Source organism: Peromyscus leucopus, chromosome 6 (genome assembly GCF_004664715.2).
Source record: "Peromyscus leucopus breed LL Stock chromosome 6, UCI_PerLeu_2.1, whole genome shotgun sequence".
Taxonomy (NCBI): Eukaryota; Metazoa; Chordata; class Mammalia; order Rodentia; family Cricetidae; genus Peromyscus; species Peromyscus leucopus.
In genome coordinates this window covers 63,914,434-63,938,576 of record NC_051068.1, presented here as the reverse complement: position 1 = coordinate 63,938,576, position 24,143 = coordinate 63,914,434, and the positions used below count along the sequence as shown (strand labels likewise).

The following is a 24,143-nucleotide window of genomic DNA, read 5'->3' as shown; positions in this document are numbered from 1 at the left end:
TGTAACTATAATGTCAGAAAAAGCGGAATAGTGAGAGCAAAATACATAGGGATATTGGGAGAAAATATGTCCTAAAAGGCACATGCATATCTGACTATTACCTCATCTTATTGAGTTAACATGTGCTAAAGGAGATATTGTACTTATGCAGAAGGAAATAATGTGTCTCTCAAGAAAACAAACACCAAGTAATCTTTCTTAGGACCCATAATTCAGTCAAAACCTGATTACTGCAGAATGACATGGAGATTGAAGATAAAAATATTGGAACAGGAGAGTAATAGAGTGAGTTTTAGAGAAAAAGAACAAACAAATACGATCAAGAAAATTGTATTTTATTCAGGATATGAAAGCAGAGTGGCAACAACCTAACTAAGGTGACTGACACTTTTGGAAAACATCCTCTGAGTGCCCCAAGAAAAGGCTGCTGCACTTCAATTTGGTTAACAGGGGCACAGAACCAGTGTGGAGATCATCCTCAGCAGCCCCTTGACAGCAGAAGCAGAACAACCTTAGGAGAACACCTTCCCTATCGGGGTCAACACAGTCACATGGAGGGTGAAGTGTGGAGAAGATTCTTCTGCATCCATGAAAGACTTTGAAGGGAAGATGGGAGTGTTTCCACGGAAGCCTCAGAGACAGAGTTCCTTCTCCTCTCTTGCTCCTGGAGACAGCCGAAGCACTCACTTGCTCTTGGGTGGGCACTTCTGCTGACATGCTGGAGGAGGTTGCACAGGAGGACATTTCTGCTGGCATAGCTGAGGGGGGCAGGGCTCTGGGCACTTTGGGGGAGGACAAGGCTCTGGGTACTTTGGGGGAGGACAAGGCTCTGGGTACTGTGGAGGAGGACAAGGCTCTGGGCACTTTGGGGGAGGACAAGGCTCCGGGCACTGTGGAGGAGGACAAGGCTCTGGGCACTTTGGGGGAGGACAAGGCTCTGGGCACTTAGGGGGTGGGCACACAGGAGGAGGCTGGCAGGGCTGCTTGCACTGTTGTTGTTGGTAAGACATCGTGCTGAGGTCTCAGGATCTGAAAGACATTACATGAGAGTGTTCAGAAATGATCCACAGAGAGAATATTGATGGAGACATGGAACATCAGAACCATTTCTCTCTACATGCATGTGCATATTACCCTATTCATGCTTTAGAACAAGCTGGCATTTCCCTTTCCTATCAGCATTCAGTGGCACAAGCTTTAGGAAATAAACTTTTTTTCATGCCTATTTGCTATGAGAAAGAATACTTTGTTCCAATGAAACAAATAAAGCTGATTTCATACTAAACATCTTCAAGACAGGCATTCTCAAGTTCTAGAAGCCTGACCAATCTCAGAACCAATTCCTGACTCCCTTGTCACATGCAACATCCCAGCAAGTTGTCTAGAGTTGCAGAATTGAGAAAAGCTCAGGTAAATCCCAGGTTCTAATACCTGCTAAGGTATAGGGCTAGGAAAAGACACAAAAAATGTATATGAAATAGAAAAATGCTGTTCAATCACCTACCAAATTAAAAAAAACAACAACCTATCTGAGGGGACTATTGTAACCATTACTAAATTTTGGTTGCTTAGTAGCTACCCTTCATCTCATGATCACAACAGGACTGATCACTCTTACTCCCTCAAAACTGACTACAGCACATAAGAAGACCATAAAGATAGACAAAATCAACAAATGGCACTCACCAGGTTCTCCAAAGTAGTCCAGGACTTGAGTACCAGGAGTCTGCAGTCATGCAGCAAAGGTCCTTTTTATAGGACTGGTTGCCCAGCCCAGTGGAAGTACAGATGACTGACAGTGGGCAGGTCCAAGAATTTCCCAACCAAAATGCAAATCCATGCATGACTGGCTGGACTGGGACTCTACAAAGTAGGAAATATCCTTTACCAGGGCATCATCCCTGTAAAGTTCTGTGACTCATTGGGCCCTCTTGTCTTTTCAGTTTCAGCAAGAACTCCCTGGTTGTCTGAGTTGTTTTCTTGATTGAAGACAACATCTTTTCTCTTACAACTCTCTTGTTTTCTGTGTGTTGGGCTTCAGCTCATTGATGCTCTTTGATGCATTGGCCCATTTATATTCTTGTTTCCACCGTATAATCTGCCTGTGTGCTGAAAGAAGGAAAATGTTACTGAGGACCTTGGCTGTAGATTCAGCTTCATCTTTGGCAACCCTGTTCCCAGAGACAGGTCATGTCTCCTGCCCAGGTTTAATTTTTTTCTCTAACCATAGGAAATTGAATATGCTTTTCACCGGGAGGCTGATGGGCCTTCTCCTTGTCCTGACCTTCAGGACTGCCATTTCAAACTACATATTTGGGTATATATTTAGACTCCCCTCTAATGATAACAGTAAGACTGCTTATCATGATGGTTGAGGAACTAAAATCACACCTGCCCTAAACATGTTCTTGCTTAGGTGGTAAACATGAAAACTCACACTTCTCTTGTGGGAAGAGCTGAGGAGACTGCCGGTGGCTGTGGTATACACAATGGGGAGTTTTTAAAAGAACTTCTAAAACACATGGTGTACTGAATTCTTCATATACAACATATGTGTTCATTCTTACACAGGCACACAGACAGACAGACTGCATCATAAACAGACAGACAGACACAGACAGATGATAGAGTATCAGTCTTAACATTTTAATCTGCCACATAGCAACATATATATCACTTCCCAGTTTTGTAATGTATATTCATAATTCATTGCTGCATAATAACAAAGAGTGAATTAAAATGGGTGTTTTGTAGTTCTTGATTGACCTCTGAAAAATTTTATGGAGCCAAGGGTCTGGACACTTAGGAGTTTCAAGGGACTTTGAGTGTGGAAAAGGCTCTAGGTACTTTGTGGGTGGGCACACAGGATGAGGCTGGCAGGGTTTCATGCACTGCTGCTGTGGGTAAGACATTATGCTGAAATCTCAGGATCTGAAAGACACTGTGGGACAATTTCCACAAGAGATAATTCTCCACAGAGAAAGAATCTCAAGGTTATGAAATGTCAAAACTATTCCTCAATCCAACTCCTCCTCAAGACTTCCTGACTTCCATCACGTGTCAGCATTTTGGTTCATTAACTGAGAAAAACATCCTTTTGTTTCACACTTTCTGTGAGAAAACATCTTTCTTTCAAAAGAGTACTTGCAGAAAACATCACCTTCAAGAGGGCAGTCTGAGGTTTAAGTTCTAAAACACTGAGCTCTCTCAGAGGTGACAGTATCTCTTGTCACTGTTATCCCTTTTGATGTCACAGTAAGTCGGCTATGATATAAAACAAAACACAGAAGAATGTAAGAATCCTGAACCTACTAAAAGTGAGAACAAAGAGTTCAGAAAAGAGAAAAATATTCTCTTTGTTCCTTTAAGTTGCTCTATAATTAGAGATGGAAGAATAGAATGAGGAAGATGAGCAAAGCCGTTACTAGCTCCAGCTCTGCTCTGAGAAGCACACAGGTACTGAATCAACCTCAGTGAAGCATGTCAGCTTCCTGTAACTGTCAATGCTTCTGACAGTAAGGAAGGGTTTAGCTGAGAATGCTGTTGTCCATGTCACTGGAGGGAAAGAGTCATCAGGTCTACACCTGAGGCCAGGTCCCACGAAATGTACCACCAGTGGGTGGCTCATAAAAGTTAGTGCACATATCATAGAACCAGGTGAGTAGGAGACTTACTACTCTCCATATTTGCATATCACACCTAAATCATCATCTTAGGCAAGGTCTGGACTCAGTCATGCCAAATTACAAAATTATCTACTGAGCTGGGATGCCAGTGTAACACAGAGTCAGTTAATATGAGGTTCTTCTTCTGAATATAGCCCACTCAGAAGAGTATAAAGGGTTAAAGGGTAATTACGCAAAAAGAAAACTTACATTGTCATGGAACATGAGAGGGAAGGGTTCATCAGGGCTATAGAGCATATGGAGAGAGATGATTAATGATTAAAAAAAAACTTTTGAAAAAGGCATATGGAAACCCACTACTCTAAAACCTTACTGAAATGCATACATATATAAAATGTTTTAATGCAATTACCTTACCACTCCAGAGGGGAGTGCAATATGACAAGTAGATACCTAATATCAACCAAAGCAATCCTCAGTAGCTATAATAGCTTACTTCCTTTTAGTTCCTAATAGGTGGGGTCCCATAGACTAACTCCACTCTCTTACAGACTATTGCCTATAACTTTTCTATCCTCCAAAACTTCAAGGTAAGGCACTATTTCTGTAGAAATCAATGCTTAAGGCAGAGAACATGAAGAGATCTAGGAGGTACTAACCTGGACACTTCATTCCTACAGGCCAGCCATCATGATATTAGAAGGTGCTTTGTAATCTGTAGAAGGAGAAAAGTGCTTACCATCCTCACCCAGTTGTGAACACTGCAAACTACGACAATGACCGGCTTGACAAGATAGGACCACTGGTATAGAAGTGGCACAAATGTATGGGAACAACCAATCACTTTGTTTTTAGACTTAAGGTCCTACTGTGTAAGACAAAGTACATATCTAAAACTATTATAAGGGACACCATCTATATATAGCTAGATAGGACATGGGCCCTAGGTGATAATATAATTAACACTATTATTCTACTAAACAGACAAAGCAATGTAACAATTCGTAACAATTTATTGTTATACTCATACCAATATATCTCTCCATCATCTGAGAAGCTTCTCTTTGCATTATTATTAACATAGAAACCCACAACTGGTAAATACTGCTGAGAGTAAGAAACTAGTGTTTGTTCAGCATTACCCTCACAGAGGAATTGGCATCAAAATTGTAAGAACTAGAGGTAGAAACTGTTTCCTTCACATAACCAAGACATTTAAAGTTGGAACTCATAACTACTGACACAGCGTACACAAGTCACGGGAAAGCTCAGGCAGAACAACACTCATCACACAAGATAAGGGAATTAAGAAATCAAACCACTAGCTGAGGAGTTATCAGCAGTTGATAGGTTCTGAGAGAAGGAATGTCAGTTTTCTTCAATGATGTGACACTTGCTGTGTTGTCCACACTCCAGGGTAGGCCCCACTGTCTAGAATAGCTGGACTATACAAACTGAAAGTGATGGGGACAAGGACAAGCAAGTAAAAAGAAATTAAAGTTGGGTGGCAAGATAAGGAAAGGCACAGTAGATGGATGACAGTTGTGGGTAAGCTAGTGAGTGAGTATCATTGAAATATATTGGATAATACTTTCAAATAATTAATAAAAATGATATTTTAAAGAAGGCTCATATTAAAGGACACATGCAAGTCTCCACAGACAAGTATCATGTGTTTCCTCTCCTGTATTGAGGCAGTGGATGAAGAAGAATACAGTCCATATGCATGTATTTAAGTATCATGATGAAATTCTTCACATTTTACAATGATATATTATAATTACATTATTTTCGAAATAGAGGCTACTAATTCTGACAGCACTGGCACCAGAGTCAGAGGAACTGAATCTCTTTCCAGGCTGAGACACCAAAGGAGAGTTCCTTCCACAGAAGCTCAATGAAGAGCAATCACAGATGAACAGAATGCACAGCACAGTTTCTCTAAGTATGAACCTTTAAGACAGAGACATGGAACACATGTATGCACAGACATTAATATACACACATGTGCCTTTCCAGTTGTCATCTATCACTAAACTAAATATTGGTTGCTCTTAGTTTTATGATCTTTTCAGTGTAGTTGATCCTGAGTTCAACCTGCATATTTTTTATACTGACTTTTAAGGAATATTATAAATCAATGACAGGCCTGTACGTGAAGTTCTGATATTTTGCTAGTTCTCCATTTAATTTAATATTTTATTATGATATAATCTATGGCATTAAGAAAAAGTCCCTGAAAAAATCAAGACTACATTATTATATGAAAAAAATCAATAACAAGCAACAGAAGGTCCAATGCAAGCCTCACATTCCTTGGCTGGAATTCCTTTTCACACATTTATACATTTAACAATATTTGACTTGTTTTTGTGATAAAGTCATTGGTGCTGGAAATGGTGATAGACATGGATATGGTACGTGTAGTGGGGTAATAGTAGTGAGGGTGACAATGATAGTGGAGATAGGCAGTTCTAGTCGGTGTCATAGCTTGTAGTGATTGTGGTAATGATTCTGCTTTTGGTGATGATGATGATGATGATGATGGGGATGTTGCAGATGGAAGTGGGGATGGTAGTGAGGGTGGCAGAAATGATGTGTAGCAGCAGCTTCCAATCCTATCACTTACTTAGTACTAATTAGATGCCTCTAAATGTGCCAATCATTAGTTCAATTATGACCAAAGGCAAGGCTTTGGCTACTTACAAGTTTCTACAAGTAACAGTTACAAGAGAATGTTCAACGTCTGTAGCCATTAGAGAACTGGAGAGAAAACCTACACCAGAAGACTATTCTACCCGTGTAAGAAAAGTACCTTCAAAATAAAAACAACAATTCAATTCCTGGTAGAGGAGTGGAGGAAAAAGAACACAAGCTGTCACACTGTGAGAGAGTGAATTAACCCATCATATATGGAAATCAGTGTGGGGTTTCCTCCAAAGAAATATCACTAAAGCAAAACTGTCTCATGATTCAGCAGCATCACTTGGGTTCATATGAAAAGAAGTCAAATAGAGCATACAATAGAAGTGTCTCCATATCTATCTAGAGTTCAGATCAACTCCTAATATGCAAACTAAATAATCTATGATATCTGCTCACCAGGGAATAAATGGGTTAAGAAAATGTAGGATCAGCCGGGCAGTGGTGGCGCACGCCTTTAATCCCAGCACTCGGGAGGCAGAGCCAGGAGGATCTCTGTGAGTTCGAGGCCAGCCTGGACTACCAAGTGAGTTCCAGGAGAGGCGCAAAGCTACACAGAGAAACCCTGTCTCGAAAAACCAAAAAAAAAAAAAAAAAAAAAAAAGAAAATGTAGGATCTATGTGTACTGGAATAATAACCAGTCATAAAGAATAATGGTATCAAGCATGGTGATATTTTATTTGTGCTGAAATATGAATTTATTTGTATGTTAATAAATAAAGTTGCCTGGGGTTCAAAGCTAATAGCAAGCCATTTAACAGAATTCTGGCAGTGGTAGTACACGTCCTTAAACTTGATCACATGACAGGCAGATCTCTGTGTGTTCAAGGATATAGGCAGCATAGAAACACATGCCTTTAATCTCAATACCATCCATAGGGACCTGGAGAGCTGTATAGACAGGCAGTGATGAGGAGGTCATGTGGTTGGGTTTACAACCAATAAGAGGGCAGAACAGAAAGTCAATAAAAAGACAGACACACAGGAAGTAGGTCTTTTACTGGGGGGAAGGACGACATTGACAGCGAGGGGTAAGAAGGCGATCTTGGTCTTAGCTCTTGGCTGCTTCTCTGACCTCTTGGGCTTTTAACTCTGCATTTGGCTCTGTGTTTCTTATTTAATAAAACTGTTCAGAATTACATCTACAGTTATGTCCTCTTCAGGCAAATAAATGAAACTGCTTATCATTTTTTAAAGAAAAATATATATGCTCTTTTTTGGGGAGGGTGTATGTAGCACATAGTCTTTTTATTTATTTATATCTTTCAAATCACTCTATATTTCTTCACTTTCTGTTTTTATATATACCTGTTAGAGTAGTTGCTTAATTGACTATATCATGATTTATTGTCAGTGCTCTATGACTGACGGTTTCTGTTGTTTTCAATATTTTTAAGTCATGTTAATGACTGTAATTATTAAATTACTTAATAGTTACACATCTGCATCAGCCTATCCTTATTATGTTTTTCTCCTTCTATATTTTAAACACTTTCTCCTACTCCCCCCACACCTTCCCCTATCCCACCCACATCTCCTCTCATAGAGGGTAAGGCCTCCCTTGGGTAGTCAACACAGGCTGGCATACCAAGTTGGGGCCGGGCCTAGCCACTCCCCCAACCCCTGCATCAAGGCTGAGTAAGGCATTGAACTGTAGGGAATGGACTCTACAAAACCAGTTCACATACCCAGGATAAGTCCTTATCCCATTGCCAGGGGACCCACAAACACATCAAGCTATGAAACTTTCACCCACATTCAGAGGGTCTAATATGATCCTATGCAGGCTCCCCAGCTGTCAGCCCAGAGTTCATGAGCTCCCAGTAGCCTGGGTCAGCTATTTCTGTGGTTTTTTCCATCATGATCCTGACCCCTGTTGCACTCAGATTGGTGTCTACCCTAATTCTCATCATAGAACCTACATCTAGCAACTGAGGGAAGCAGATGCAGAGACCCACAGCTAAGCACTCGGCCAAGATCCTAGGTTCAGTTGAAGAGAGGGAGGAAGGATTATAGCAGCATAATCCTCTTAAGTGAGCATTTGCTGAAGAACTGTCATACACAGAATGAAATAACATGTCTCTCAAGCAAATAAACACTAAGTAATCTTTCTTATGACCCAAAATGCAGTCAAAATCTGTTTACAGCAGAATGACCTGGGGATCAAAGTATAAAAATAAAGGAACAGGAGCATATCAGGAAGGTAATAGAGTGAGTTTTAGGAAAAAAGAACACATGGCTACTATCAACCGAATTTTACTTTATTCAGGAGATGAAACCAGAGTAGCAGCAACCTAACCAAGGTGACTGACAGTTGTGGAAAACATCCTCTGAGTGCCCCAGGAAAAAGATGCTGCTCTTCACTCTTAGTAACAGGGGCACAGAACCAGTGTGGAGATCATTCTCAGCAGCCCCTTGACTGCAGAAGCAGAACAACCTCAGAAGAACACCTTCCCTATCAGGGATCAACACAGACACATGGAGGGTGAATAGTGGAGAAGATTTTTCTGCGTTCTTGAGAGACTGAAAAAAAAGATGGTAGTGTTTCTACAGAAGCCTCAGAGACAGATTTTCTTCTTCTCTCTTGATCCTGGTGACAGTGGAAGCAGTCACTTGCTCTTGGGTGGGCACTTTTGCTGGCAGGCTGGAGGAGGTTGCACAGGAGGACATTTCTGCTGGCATGGCTGAGGGGGGCAGGGTTCTGGGCACTTTGGGGAAGGACAAGGCTCTGGGCACTTAGGGGGTGGGCAAGGCTCTGGGCACTTAGGGGGTGGGCACACAGGAGGAGGCTGGCAGGGCTGCTTGCACTGTTGTTGTTGGTAAGACATCGTGCTGAGGTCTCAGGATCTGAAAGACATTACATGAGAGTGTTCAGAAATGATCCACACAGAGAAGACTGATGGAGACATGAAACATCAAATCCATTTCTCTCTCCAGGCATGCACATATTTCCCAATTCATGCTTTAGAGCATGCTGGCATTTCCCTTTCCTACCAGCAATTTATGGCACAAGATTTACAAAATAATCTTTGTTTGGTGTCTTTTTGTTATGAGGAAATATTTTGTTCCAATGAAACATATATGGCTGATTTCATACTAAACATCATCAAGACAGGTATTCTCAGGTTCTAGAAGCCTGACCAATCTCAGATCCAATTCCTGCCTTTCTTGTCACTTGTGACAAGCAGCAGCAGGTAATGTGGAGTTGCAGAATTGAGAACAGCTCAGGTAAATCCCAGGTTCTAATGCCTGCTAAGGTAGAGAGCTATAAAAATTGCACCAAAAGATGCATATGAAATAGAAAAATGCTCTGGTCCTTCACATAACAAATAAAAGGAATAGCCACCTCTCTTGGTGGACTAGTGTGACCATTGATAATTTTCTGCCTGCAAAGTAGATACCTGCATCATTTGATCACAACAGGACTGATCACACTTACTCCCTCAAAACTGACTACAGCACATAAGAAGACCATAAAGACAGACCACCTCAACAAATGACACTCACCAGGTTCTCCAAAGCAGTCCAGGACTTGAGTACCAGGAGTCTGCAGTCATGCAGCAAAGGTCCTTTTTATAGGACTGGTTGCCCAGCCCAGTGGAAGTACAGATGACTGACTGTGGGCAGGTCCAAGAATTTCCCAACCAAAATGCAAATCCATGCATGACTGGCTGGACTGGGACTCTACAAAGTAGGAAATATCCTTTACCAGGACATCATCCCTGTAAAGTTCTGTGACTCATTGGGCCCTCTTGTCTTTTCAGTTTCAGCAAGAACTCTCTGGTTGTCTGAGTTGTTTCCTTGATTGAAGACAATATTTCTGTTCTCTATTACAACTCTCTGTGTTCTGTGTGTTCTGTTTCAGCTCATTGATGCTCTTTGATGTATTGGCCCATTTATATTCCTGTTTTCAAGATATAATCTGCCTGTGTGCTGTAAGAAGGAAAGTGTTACTGGGGACTTTGGCTGTGGATTCATCTTCATCTTTGACAATCCTATTCCCAGGGACAGGTCATGTCTCGTGCCTAGTTTGAATTCTTTTCTGTAAGCCTGGGAACACAGAATATGCTGTTCATGGGGGAGGGTGATGTGCTTAGGCCTTATCCTGACCCTCTTCAGGACTGACATCTCAAACTACATACTGGTGGTATAAGTTTAGACTCCCCTCTGATGATGACCATAAGACTGCTTATCATGATGGTTGAGGAACTAAAATTGCACCTGCCCTAAGCATGTTCTTGCTTAGGATGTAAGCATGAAGACTTACAATCTTTCACAATTATCTTGTGGGAAGATCTGTGGAACACTCAAACAGGAGTTTCTATGAAACCTTCCAAAACTCTTGTTCCGAATCCTTCATATACAACATATGTGCTCATTCTTACACATGCACACAGACAAACAGACCAACAAAGCATCATAGATGGACAGACAGAGACAGACAGATAAATAGAGTAACAGTCTTATATTTTTATATGCTACAAAGCTACATACATATATCACTTCTCAATTTACTAATATATATATTAATGATTCATTGCTGCATAAAACTGACAGAATGAATTAAAATTGGGTGTTTCATAATTCTTGATTGACATTTGAACAATTTGAGGGAGCCAAGAGTCTGGAATATTTAGAGAAAGACAAGGCCCAGGGGACTTTGAGAGTGGACAAGGCTCTGCTCTTTGTGGGTGGGCACACAGGAGGAGGCTGGCAGGGTTGCTTGTACTGCTGCTGTTGGTAAGACATCGTGCTGAAATCTCAGGATCTAAAAGACACTATGGGACAATTTTGACAAGAGGTAATTCTCCACAGAGAAAGAATGTCAAGTTTATGAACAAAGATCTATTCTTCAATTCCACCTCTTCCAGAAGACTTCCTGACTTTCCCTTCTATGTCACCATATTGGTTAATTAACCCAGAAAAACCATTCCTTTTCCCACATTTTCTATGAGAAACCATCTTTCTTTCAAAGCGTAGAGTGATGTTTCTTGCAGAAAACATCATCTTCAAGAAAGGCAGCCTAAAGTTTAAGTTCTAGAACACTGAGCTCTCTCAGAGGTGACAGTAACTACTGTCACTGTTATTACTTGTGATGTACCAGGAAGTTGGCTATCGTATAAAACAAAACACGGAAGAATGTAAGAATCCAGAACCTACAAAAAGTGAGAACAAAGAGATCAGAGAAGAGACAAATATTCTCTTTGGTCCTTTAAGTTGCGTTTTAATTAGAGATGGAAGAATAGAATGAGGAAGATGAAGCAAAGCCATTACTAGCTCCAGCTCTGCTCTGAGAAGCACACAGGTACTGAATCAACCTCAGTGGAGCATGTCAGCTTCCTGAGACTGACAATGCTTCTGACAGTAAGGAAGGGTTTAGCTGAGAATGTCATTGTCCATGTCCCTGAAGGGAAAGAGTCATCAGGCCTAGACCTGAGGCCAGGTGCCACAAAATGCACCAGCAGTGGGTGGCTCATAAAGGTTAGTGCACATATCATAGAACCAGGTGAGTAGGAGACTTACTACTCTCCATATTTGTATGTGACACCTAAATCATCATCTTAGGCAAGGTCTGGACTCAGTCATGCCAAATTACAAAATTACCTACTGTGCTGGGATGCCAGAGTCAGTTAATGTGAGGTTCTTCTTCTGAATATAGCCAACTCAGAAGAATATAAAGGGTTAAAGAAAAACAATGCAAAGGGAAAACTTACATTGTTATGGAACATGAGAGGAAGGGTAGATCAGGGCATATAGAGCATATAGAGAGAGATGATAACCCTAAAGACTTTTTGAAAAAGCCATAGGGAAAACTCTACTTTAAAACCTTACTAAAATATACACATATATAAAATATTTTAATGTGGTTACCTTACAACTTCAGAGGGTGATGCAATACCACAAGTAGATACCTAATATCAACCAAAGCTATCCTCAGTAGCACTAATCACTTACCAATTTCTAGTTGCTAGCAGGTGATATCCCAGAGAATGACACCACTCTCTTACCGACTATACTGCCTGTAACTTGTCAATCTTCCAGAATACCATGGCACGACCCTGTTTCTGCAGACATCAATGCTTAAGTCAGAGAACATGGAGGTACTCACCTGTTCACTTCATTTGTATTGATCAGTCCTCATGATATGGGAAGGTGCTATGCACACTGCAGAAGAGGACATGTATTCACCAGCCTCACCTACTTCTGAACACTGCAAGCTACAACCATGCCTGCCTTGGCAAGATAGGACCACTGGTATTACAGTGGCACAAATGTATGGGAGCAACCAACCGCTTTCTGTTTGGATTTAAGGTCCTATTCTGTAAGACAAAGTGCATATCTAGCAGTATTATAGGAGAGAGAATCTATAGAGAGATAGGTCATAGGCCCTGGGAGATAATCCAATTAACACTATTATTCTGCTAAACAGACAAAGCAACATAACAATTCCTAATGATTTATTGTTATACTCACATCACTATACCTCTCCTTCGTCATCTAAGAAGCTTCTCTTTGCTGTAGTATTAACAAAGAGACCCACAAAATGATGCTGAGAATAAGAAACAAGTGTTTGTTCAGCATTACCCTCACAGAAGAGTTAGCATCAAAATTGTAAGAACTAGAGGTAGAAACTGTTTCCTTCACATAACCAATACATTTAAAGTTGGAACTCATAACTACTGACACAGCATACACAAGTCATGGGAAAGCTCAGGCAGAACAAAACTCATCACAAAAAAGAAGGGAAGTATGAAATCCCACCACTAGCTGAGGAGTTAATAGGTTCTGAGAGATGGAATGTCAGTTTTCTTCAATGATGTGACACTTGCTATGTTGTCCACACTCCAAGGTAGGCCCCACTGTCCACAATAGCTGGACTACACAAACTGGAAATGATGGGGACAAGAACAAGCAAATAAGAAGAAATCAAAGTTGGGTGGCAAGAGAAGGAAAGGCACAGTGGGTAGATTGCAGTTGTGGGTAAGCCAGTGAGTGAGTATCATTGGAATGTATTGGACAATATTTTCAAAGAATTGATCAAGGTGATATTTTAAAGAAAGAATCATATTAAAAGACACATGCAAGTCTCCAGACACAAGTATCACATGTTTGCTCTCCTGTTTTGAGGCAGTGTATGGAAGTGAATACAGTCCATTTGCATATATTTAACTATCATGATGAAATCCTCCACTTTTATTTTAAAGTTGATTCTTTTTAAGATTTATTTATTATGTATACAGTATTTGCCTGCAGGCCAGGGCACCAGATCTCATTACAGATGGTTGTTAGGCACCATGTGGTTGCTGGGAATTGAACTCAGGACCTCTGGAAGAGCAGCCAGTGCTCTTAACCTCTGAACCATCTCTCCAGCCATGAAATCCTTCACTTTTTATAATGATATATTCTAGTGACTTTATTTTCAAAATAGAGGCTACTTATTCTGACAGCACTGGCACCAGAGTTAAAGCAGCTGAATCACTTATCAGGCTGAGACATCAAAGGTGAGTTCCTTCCACAGAAGCTCCATGAAGAGCAGCCACAGATGAACAGGATCATAGCACACTTTCTGCAAGTGTGAACCTTCAAGACAAGAAGCATGGAACACATGTGTGCACAGACATTTATACACACAATGGTCATTTCTAGTTTTCATCTATCATTAAACTAAATATTTGATTTTTGTAGATTTATGGTCTTTTTGGTATAGTTGACCCTGAGTTCAACCTGCATATTTTTATCCTGACTTCTAAGGAATTTTATGAGCCAAAGACAGGTCTGAACACAAAGTTCTAATATTTAACTAGTTCTCCATTTAATTTAATATTTTACTATGATATAATCTATACCATTAAGAAATAGTCCCTCAAAACATCAAGATTCTACATTATCATATGAAAGAAAGCAATAACAAGCAACAGAAGGTCCGATGTAAGCCATCACATTCCTTGGATGGAATCTCTTACCCACATATTTGTACATTTAACAATATTTTACTCATTTTTTGGTAATGCTGTTGATGCTGTGGATAATATCACGGACATGGATATGGAACTCTGAGTGGGGTAAGAGTAGAGAGTGTGACAATGATAGTGGAGGTAGGCAGTGCTAGCTGGAGTCACAGCCTGTAGTGATTGTAGTAATGATTCTACTATTGATGATATTGGGGATGTTGCAGATGGAAGCAGAAATGGAAGTGAGTGTAGTGGAAATGATGTGGAGCAGCAGCTTCCAATCCTATCCCTAGCTTAGTACGAATTGGGTGTCTTGGAATATGTCAATCAAATGACATGCATTAGTTCAATTATGACCAAAGGCAAGACAATGTCATACTCAGGAGTTTCCACAAGTAAAAGTAACAAGAAAATGTTCAACATCCATAGCCATTAGAGAACTGGAAAGCAAACGTACACCAGAAGACCATTCTACCTGTGTAAGAAGGAGTACCATCAAAACAATAACAACAATTCAATTCCTGGCAGAGGAGTGGAAGAAAAAGAACATAAACTGAACCGGGTGGTGTTGGTGGTGCATGTCTTTAATCCCAGCACTGGAGAGGCAGAGCCAGGCAGATCTCTGTGACTTTGTGGCCAGCCTGGTCTACAGTGCAATATCCAGGACAGGAACCAAAACTACACGGAGAAACCCTGTCTCAAAAAAAAAAAATAATAAAAATAAATGAACCCAAAATGTCAGAGAATAGATTAATCCATCAAATATGGAAATCAGTGTGGGGTTTCCTCCAAAGAAATAACACTAAAGCAGAACTGTCATATGAATTAGCAACATCACTTGGGTTCATATGAAAATAAGTCATCACATAGAACATACAATAGAGATGTCTGCATATCCATCCAGAGATCAGAACTACTCCTAACATGCAAGTTAAATAATTCATCTATCTGCTCACCAGTGAATGAATGGGTTAAGAAAATGTGGCATCTAAGTGTGCTGTAGTATTAATGAGTCAAAAAAAAATGATGTCCTGTGCTGTTCAAGCAAATAATTGAAATTGCGTATCATCATGTTAAGAAAAGTACATAAACTCTTTTATACAAGGCTGGCTTGGATGTTTCAAATATCGAAGAAGAAAAACGTAACAAAGTTAGGTTGATGTGGATGTGTAAATATTAGGTGAGATGAGGGGTAAAAGTAAGAGCAAAATACATGGCTATATAGGAGAAAGTAAGCCCCCAAAACAGGTATGTATCTCAATATAATATTATCTTCCTGACTTAGCATGTGCTAAGGGAGAGATTATATGTATACAGAATGAAATAATGTGTCACTCAAGAAAACTAACATTATGTATTATTTGTTAGGACCCAAAATTCAGTCCAAAGTTGACTATAGTAGAATGTCCAGGGGATAAAAGAATAAAACAAAGGAACAAGAGAATATCAAGAAGGTAATAGAGTGAGTTTTAGAGAAAAGAACATACAAATACTATCAAGAAAATGGTACTTTATTCAGGAGATGTAACCAGAGTAACAACAATGCAACCGAGTTGATTGACAGTTTTGAAAAACATTCTCTCAGAGCCCAGGGGGGAAAGATTCTGGTCTTCACCCTGAGTCGCAGGTACACAGAACCAGTGTGGAAGGATCATTCTCAGCAGCCCCATGAAGGCAGAAGCAGACCAACCTCATTGAACCCTTTCCTTATGAGGAATCAACACAGAAACATGGGGGATAGAGAGTGGAGAAGATTTTTATGCATCCATGAGAGACTTTGAAGGGAAGATGGCAGTCTTTCTACAGAAGCCTCAGAGACAGATTTCCTTCTCCTCTCTTGATCCTGGTGAGAGCGGAAGCAGTCACTTGCTCTTGGGTGGGCACTTCTGCTGGCAGGCTGGAGGAGGTTGCACAGGAGGACATTTCTGCTGGCATGGCTGAGGGGGACAGGGCTCAGGGCACTTTGGGGGAGGACAAGGCTCTGGGCACTGTGGAGGAGGACAAGGCTCTGGGCACTTTGGGGGTGGACAAGGCTCTGGGCACTGTGGAGGAGGACAAGGCTCTGGGCACTTAGGGGGTGGGCACACAGGAGGAGGCTGGCAGGGCTGCTTGCACTGTTGTTGTTGGTAAGACATCGTGCTGAGGTCTCAGGATCTGAAAGACATTACATGAGAGTGTTCAGAAATGATCCACACAGAGAAGACTGATGGAGACATGAAACATCAAATCCATTTCTCTCTCCAGGCATGCACATATTTTCCTATTCATGCTTTAGAACATGCTGGCATTTCCCTTTCCTACCAGCAATTTATGGCACAAGCTTTACAAAATAATCTTTGTTTAGTGTCTTTTTGTTATGAGGAAATATTTTGTTCCAATGAAACAAATAAGGCTGATTTCATACTAAACATCTTCAAGACAGGCATTCTCAGGTTCTAGAAGCCTGACCAATCTCAGATCCAATTCCTGCCTTTCTTGTCACTTGTGACAAGCAGCAGCAGGTTATGTGGAGTTGCAGAATTGAGAACAGCTCAGGTAAATCCCAGGTTCTAATGCCTGCTAAGGTAGAGAGCTATAAAAAAATTACACCAAAAGATGCATATGGAACAGAAAAATGCTCTGGTCCTTCACATAACAAATAAAAGGAATAGCCACTTCTCTTGGTGGACTAGTGTGACCATTGATAATTTTCTGCCTGCAAAGTAGATACCTGCATCTTTTGATCACAACAGGACTGATCACACTTACTCCCTCAAAACTGACTACAGCACATAAGAAGACCATAAAGACAGACCAACTCAACAAATGACACTCACCAGGTTCTCCAAAGCAGTCCAGGACTTGAGTATCAGGAGTCTGCAGTCATGCAGCAAAGGTCCTTTTTATAGGACTGGTTGCCCAGCCCAGTGGAAGTACAGATGACTGACCGTGCGCAGGTCCAAGAATTTCCCAACCAAAATGCAAATCCATGCATGACTGGCTGGACTGGGACTCTACAAAGTAGGAAATATCCTTTACCAGGACATCATCCCTGTAAAGTTCTGTGACTCATTGAACCCTCTTGTCTTTTCAGTTTCAGCAAGAACTCTCTGGTTGTCTAAGTTGTTACCTTGACTGAAGACAGTATTTCTTTTCTCTATTACAACTCTGTGTTCTGTTTCAGCTTATTGATGCTCTTTGATGTATTGGCCCATTTATATTCCTGTTTTCAAGATATAATCTGTCTGTGTGCTGTAAGAAGGAAAGTGTTGCTGGGGACTTTGGCTGTGGATTCAGCTTCATCTTTGACAACCCTGTTCCCAGGGACAGATTATGTCTCCTGCCTAGTTTGAATTCTTTTCTATAACCCTAGTAACACAGAATATGCTGTTCATGGGGGAGGGTGTTGTACTTAGGCCTTATCCTGACCCTCTTCAGGACTGACATCTCAAACCACATACTGGTGGTATATGTTTAAACTCCCCAATGATGATGACCATAAGACTGCCTATCATGATGGTTGAGGAACTAAAATTGCACCTGCCCTAAGCATGTTCTTCCTTAGGTGGTTAGTATGAAGACTCATAATCTCCCACAGTTACCTTGTGAGAATGGCTATGGAGCCGACCTGTGGGTGTGATACACTCAAACGGGAGTTTCTATGAGACCTTCCAAAACTTACAGTGTTTTGAATGCTTCATATACAACATATGTGCTCATTCTTACACATGCACACCAAAAGTCAGAGAGAGCATCAGAGATGGACAGACAGATAAAAGATAGACAGAGCACCAGTCTTTCATTTTTATCTGCCACATAGCTACATATATCACTTCCTAATTTTCTAATGTATATTAATGCTGCATAAAAACTGACAGAATGAATTAAAAATTGAGTGTTTTGTAATTCTTGATTGACATTGAACACTTTGAGAGAATCACAGGCTCTGGAGAAAGACAAAGCCAGAACACTTTGAGAGTGGACAAATCTCTGGGCACTTTGTGGGTGAGCACACAGGAGGAGGCTGGCAGGGCTGCATGCACTGCTGTTGTTGGTAAGACATCGTGCTGAAGTCTCAGGATCTGAAAGACTTTGTGGGACAATTCTCACAAGAGATAATTCCCTACAGAGAAAGAATCTTAATTTTATGAAATATCAGAACCATCCCTCAATCTAACTCCTGCTCAAGACTTCCTGACTTTCCCTTCCATATCACCATTTTGATTCATTAACCTAAAAAACCATCCCTTTTTTTCACCTTTTCTGTGAGTAAACATGTTTCTTACAAAGGATAGAGTGATGGTACTTACAGAAAACATTATCTTCAAGAAGGGCTGGTGAAGTTTAAGTTCTAAAATACTGAGCTGTCTCAGTGATGACAGTAACTGCTATCACTACTATCACTTGTGATGTCACAGGAAGTTCGCTATGATATAAAACAAAACACAGAAGAATGCAAGAATCCAGAAACTACTGAGAGAAAACAAAGAGTTCAGAGAAAAGAAAAATATTCTCTTTGGTCCTTTAAGTTGCTTTATAATTAGAGATGGAAGAATAGAATGAGGAAGATGAAGCAAAGCCGTTACTAGCTCCAGCTCTGATCTGAGAAGCACACAGGTACTGAATCAACCTCAGTGAAGCATGTCAGCTTCCTGTGACTGTCAATGCTTCTGACAGTAAGGAAGGGTTTAGCTGAGAATGTCATTGTCCATGTCCCTGAAGGGAAAGAGTCATCAGGCCTAGACCTGAGGCCAGGTGCCACAAAATGAACCACCAGTGGATGGCTCATAAAGGTTAGTGCACATATCATAGAACCAGGTGAGTAGGAGACTTACTACTCTCCATATTTGCATATCACACCTAAATCATCATCTTAGGCAAGGTCTGGACTCAGTCATGCCAAATTACAAAACTGCCTACTGATCTGGGATGCCTGTATAACACAGTCAGTTAATGTGAGGTTCTTCTGAATATAACCCCATCAGAAGAGTACAAAAAGTTAAAGGGAAAGTATGCAATGGGAAAATTTATATTGTCATGGAACATGAGAGGGAAGGGTAGATCAGAGCATATAGTGCATATGAAGAGAGATGATTAATGTTAAAGCCCTTTTTAAAAAGCCATATAGAAATCTACTACTCTAAAACCTTACTAAAATACATACATATATAAAATGTTTTAATGCAGTTACCTTACAACTTCAGAGAGCGGTGCAATACCACAATTAGATACCTAATATCAACCAAAGCAATCCTCAGTAGCATTAATACCTTACCTCATTTTAGTTACTAAAAGGTGTAGTCCCATAGACTAACTCTACTACCTTATATATTATTGCCTGTAACTTGTCTGTCCTCCAAAACTTCAAGGTAAGGCCCTTTTTTCTGCAGACATCAATGCTTAAGTCAGAGAACATGGAGAACTCTAGGAGGTACTCACCTGTTCATTTCATTTTTATTGATCAGTCCTCATGATACTGGTAGGTGTTATGTACACTGCAGAAGAGCACATGTACTCGCCAGCCTCACCCACTTCTGAACACTACAAGCTACAACAACGACTGCCTTGACAAGATAGGACCACTGGTATGACAGTGGCACAAAAGTATGGCCACAACCAACCACTTTCTGTTGGATTTAAGGTCCTACTCTGTAAGACAAAGTGCATATCTAGCAGTATCATAGGGGAGAAAATCTATAGCTAGATAGGACATAGGCCCTGGGGGATAATCCAATTAACACTATTATTCTGCTAAACAGACAAAGCAACATAACAATTCCTAATGATTTATTGTTATACTCATATCAATATATCTCTCCCTCATCATCTGAGAAGCTTCTCTTTGCATTATTATTAACATAGAAACCCACAACTGGTAAATACTGCTGAGAGTAAGAAACTAGTGTTTGTTCAGCATTACCCTCACAGAGGAGTTAGCATCAAAATTGTAAGAATTAGAGGTAGAAACTGTTTCATTCACATAACCAAGACATTTAAAGTTGGAACTCATAACTACTGACACAGCGTACACAAGTCATGGGAAAGCTCAGCTAAACCAACACTCATCACACAAGAGAAGGGAAGTATGAAATCCCACCACTAGCTGAAGAATTATTAGCAGTTGATGGGTTCTGAGAGATGGACTGTCAGTTTTCTTCAATGATGTGACACTTGCTATGTTGTCCACACTCCAGGGTAGGCCCCACTGTCCAGAATAGCAGGACTACACAAACTGGAAGTGATGGGGACAAGGACAAACAAATAAAAAGAAATCAAAGTTGGGTGGCAAGAGAAGGAAAGGCACAGTGGGTAGATGACAGTTGTGGGTAAGCCAGTGAGTGAGTATCATTGAAATGTATTGGATAAAATTTTCAAAGAATTAATAAAGGTATTATAAAGAAGGCATCGTATTAAGGGGCACATGTAAGTCTCCAAAGACCTGTATCATGTGCATGCTCTCCTATGTTGAGGGAGTGGATGAAGGTGAATACAGTCCATATGCATATGTTTAACTATCATGATGAAATACTTCACTTTTTACAATGATATATGCTAATTACATTATTTTAAAATAGAGACTACTACTTCTGAGGGCATTGTCACTGGAGTCAGAGCAGCTGAATTTCTTTCCAGGCTGAGACACAATCATGGATTTCTTCCATAGAAGCTCCTTGAGGAGCAGCTGCAGATGAACAGGATCACAGCACACTTTATACAAGTGTGAACCTTCAAGACCAAAGACATTGAACACATGTGTGCACAGACATTAATACACACACAATTGTCCTTTCCAGTTTTTATCTATCATTAAACTAACTATTTGATTCTTGTAGATTTATGATCTTTTCAGTGTAGTTGACCTGAGTTCAACCTGCATATTTTTTTCTGACTTCTAAGGAATTTTATGAACCAAAGTCAGGTCTGAACATGAAGTTCTAATATTTCACTAGTACTTCATTTAATTTAATATATAACTATGATATAATCTATGCCATTAAGAAAAAGTCCCTCAAAAAATCAAGATTCTACATTATCATATGAAGTAAACAATAACAAGCAACAGAAGATCTGATGAAAGCCTCACATTCCTTAGATGGAATCTCTTGCTCACACATTTGTACATTTAACAATATTTAACTTGTTTTTTTTTGATAATATCTTTGGTGCTAGAGATGATGGTCATGGAAATGATGATGGCCATGGATATGATGCTCTTAGTTGGGTAACAGTAGTGAGGGTGACAATGATAGTGGAGATAGGCAGTGCTGGTTGGTGTCATAGCTTGTAGTGTTTGTGGTAATGATTCTGTTTTTGGTGATGATGATGGGGATGTTGTAGATGGAAGTGGGGATGGTAGTGAGTGGCGGAAATGATGTGGAGCAGCAGCTTCCAATCCTATCACTTACTTAGTACTAATTAGATGCCTCTAAATGTGCCAATCTTATGGCATACATTGCCTAAGTATACCTAAGTATGACCAAAGGCAAGGCTTTGGCATACTTAGGGGTTTCCACAAGTAACAGTAACAAGGAAATATTCAATGTCTGTAACCATTAGAGAACTGGAAAGCAAACCTACACCAGAAGACCATTCTACCCGTGTAAGAATAAGTATCATCAAAATGATAACAACAATTCAATTCCTGGCAGAGTGGAGAAAAAAGAACATATACTGTCAGACTGTGAGACAGTGGATTAACCCATCAAATATGGAAATCAGTGTGGGGTTTCCTCCAAAGAAATATCACTAAAGCAGAACTGTCACATGATTCAGCAGCATCACCTGGGTTCGTATGAAAAGAAGTCAAATAGAACATATAATAGAGATGCCTGCATATTCATCTAGAGTTCACAACTACTCCTAATATGCAAGTTAAATAATTCATCTATATTCTCACCAGTGAATGAATGGGTTATAAAATGTGGCAAGCACATATGGACAGCAGTAGTTGGACTTAACAACAACAACAAAAAGACATGGAGGTGGGAGGGAGGGAGTACCCAGGGGTACTTGGGAGAGTGAGCAGGGAGAGGAACAGTAGATAAGATCATGATATATTGTATTCTAGCATAAAATTGTCAAACAATAAATTAAACTATGGGGGGATGGGGTATCTATGTGTGCTGGAATAATAATCAGTCATAAAGCACAATGATATCATGTCCTCTTCAGGCAAATAAATGAAACTGCTTATTATTTTGTTAAGAAAAATGTATATGCTCTTATATACAATGTTGGCATGGGTGTTTCAGATATTGAAGGAGAAAAACATAACAAGGATAGGTTGTTGTAGATGTGTAAACTATTACATTAGTAAAGGGGACAAGTGACAGCAAAATACTTGTGGGGGTAGGGAGAAAATATGTCCTAAGTGGCATATTCAGGTCTGAATAGAGCATAATCTTTTTTTATAATTTTTATTTAAAAAATTCTTTCCTTTCACATACCAAGCCCTGTTCCCCCTGCCTCCCCTTCTCCCACTCCTCCTCACCTCCCCCCCCCACCAAATCCCATCTCCTCCTCATGGAGGGTAATGCCTCCTTTGGGTAGTCAACAATAATGGGATTAAAGAATAAAAATAAAGGAACAGGAGCATATCAGGAAGGTAATAGAGTGAGTTTTAGAAAAAAAGAACACCTGACTACTATCAACCAGATTGTACTTTATTCAGGAGATGAAAACAGAGTGGCAACAACCTAACCAAGGTGACTGACAGTTGTGGAAAACATCTTCTGAGTGCCCCAGGAAAAAGCTGCTGCTCTTCACTCTGAGTAACAGGGGCACAGAACCAGTATGGAGATCATCCTCAGCAGTCCCTTGACTACAGAAGCAGAACAACCTCAGGGGGATGCCTTCTTTATCAGGGGTCAACACAGACACATGGAGGGTGAAGTGTGGAGAAGATTCTTCTGCATCCATGAGAGACTTTGAAGGGAAGATGGCAGTGTTTCTACAGAAGCCTCAGAGACAGATTTCCTTCTCCTCTCTTGGTCCCAGTGACAGCGGAAGCACTCACTTGCTCTTGGGTGGGCACTTCTGCTGGCAGGCTGGAGGAGGTTGCACAGGAGGACATTTCTGCTGGCATGGCTGAGGGGGGCAGGGCTCAGGGCACTTTGGGGGAGGACAAGGCTCAGGGCACTTTGGAGGAGGACAAGGTTCTGGGCACTGTGGAGGAGGACAAGGCTCTGGACACTTTGGAGGAGGACAAAGCTCTGGGCACTTAGGGGGTGGGCACACAGGAGGAGGCTGGCAGGGCTGCTTGCACTGTTGTTGTTGGTAAGACATCATGCTGAGGTCTCAGGATCTGAAAGACATTACATGAGAGTTCAGGGGTGATCCACACAGAGAAGACTGATGGAGACATGGAACATCAGAGCCATTTCTCTCTACATGCATGTGCATATTACCCTATTCATGCTTTAGATCATTCTGACTTTTTCCTTTCCTGTCAGCAATATGTTGCACTAGCCTTAGGAAATCCCTTTTGTTTCATGCATTTCCCAGGAGAAAACATTTTGTTCAAATGAAACAAGGCAATTTTCACACAGAGATATCTTGGACAGACAGCCTCAAGTTCTAGAACCCTGAGCAATGTCAGGGCCAATTCCTGCCTCCCTTGTCTCTTGTACATCCCAGTAGATTGTCTGACATTGCAGAGTAGAGGACAGCTCAGGTAAATCCCAGGTTCTAATACCTGCTAAGGTATTAGGCTATGGAAAGGACACCAAAAGATGCATATGGAACAGAAATACACTGTATTCAACTGCACACCAAACTAAAGAAAATCCACCGCATGTAATCCCTAAAACTTGATTGCAGCACATGACACGGCCATAAAGACAGACCAACTCAACAAATGACACTCACCAGGTTCTCCAGTGT

At 40.6% G+C, this 24,143-nt stretch overlaps 3 protein-coding genes and 1 long non-coding RNA gene across 5 annotated transcripts; all 4 read right to left on the bottom strand.

Moving 5' to 3' along the window:
• Window positions 1–318: 318 nt before the first annotated feature.
• Window positions 319–1,759, bottom strand: LOC119088276. Its single transcript, XR_005091899.1, has 2 exons — window positions 1,687–1,759; window positions 319–1,029 (listed from the first exon to the last, which is right to left on the bottom strand). It is a non-coding gene; the product is annotated as an uncharacterized LOC119088276 (long non-coding RNA).
• Window positions 1,760–8,689: 6,930 nt separating this feature from the next.
• Window positions 8,690–9,883, bottom strand: LOC114683143 (small proline-rich protein 2E). The gene is made up of 2 exons (XM_028857315.2): window positions 9,838–9,883; window positions 8,690–9,177 (listed from the first exon to the last, which is right to left on the bottom strand). Exon 2 carries the CDS (start codon window positions 9,156–9,158, stop codon window positions 8,940–8,942), a length of 219 nt encoding a protein of 72 aa, XP_028713148.1. The 5' UTR covers window positions 9,159–9,177; window positions 9,838–9,883; the 3' UTR covers window positions 8,690–8,939.
• Window positions 9,884–15,819: 5,936 nt separating this feature from the next.
• Window positions 15,820–17,130, bottom strand: LOC114683121 (small proline-rich protein 2D-like). The gene is made up of 2 exons (XM_037207335.1): window positions 17,099–17,130; window positions 15,820–16,436 (listed from the first exon to the last, which is right to left on the bottom strand). Exon 2 carries the CDS (start codon window positions 16,415–16,417, stop codon window positions 16,145–16,147), a length of 273 nt encoding a protein of 90 aa, XP_037063230.1. The 5' UTR covers window positions 16,418–16,436; window positions 17,099–17,130; the 3' UTR covers window positions 15,820–16,144.
• A 6,033-nt stretch (window positions 17,131–23,163) lies between these two features.
• On the bottom strand, window positions 23,164–23,546 carry LOC114683142 (small proline-rich protein 2E-like). 2 transcript variants are annotated; one of them, XM_028857314.2, is made up of 2 exons: window positions 23,499–23,546; window positions 23,164–23,444 (listed from the first exon to the last, which is right to left on the bottom strand). In XM_028857314.2, exons 1-2 carry the CDS (start codon window positions 23,544–23,546, stop codon window positions 23,274–23,276), a joined length of 219 nt encoding a protein of 72 aa, XP_028713147.1. In that variant the 3' UTR covers window positions 23,164–23,273. The 2 variants fall into 2 exon arrangements, with proteins under 2 accessions (XP_028713147.1, XP_037063227.1); XM_037207332.1 differs by having other exon boundaries at window positions 23,164–23,546.
• Window positions 23,547–24,143: the final 597 nt, after the last annotated feature.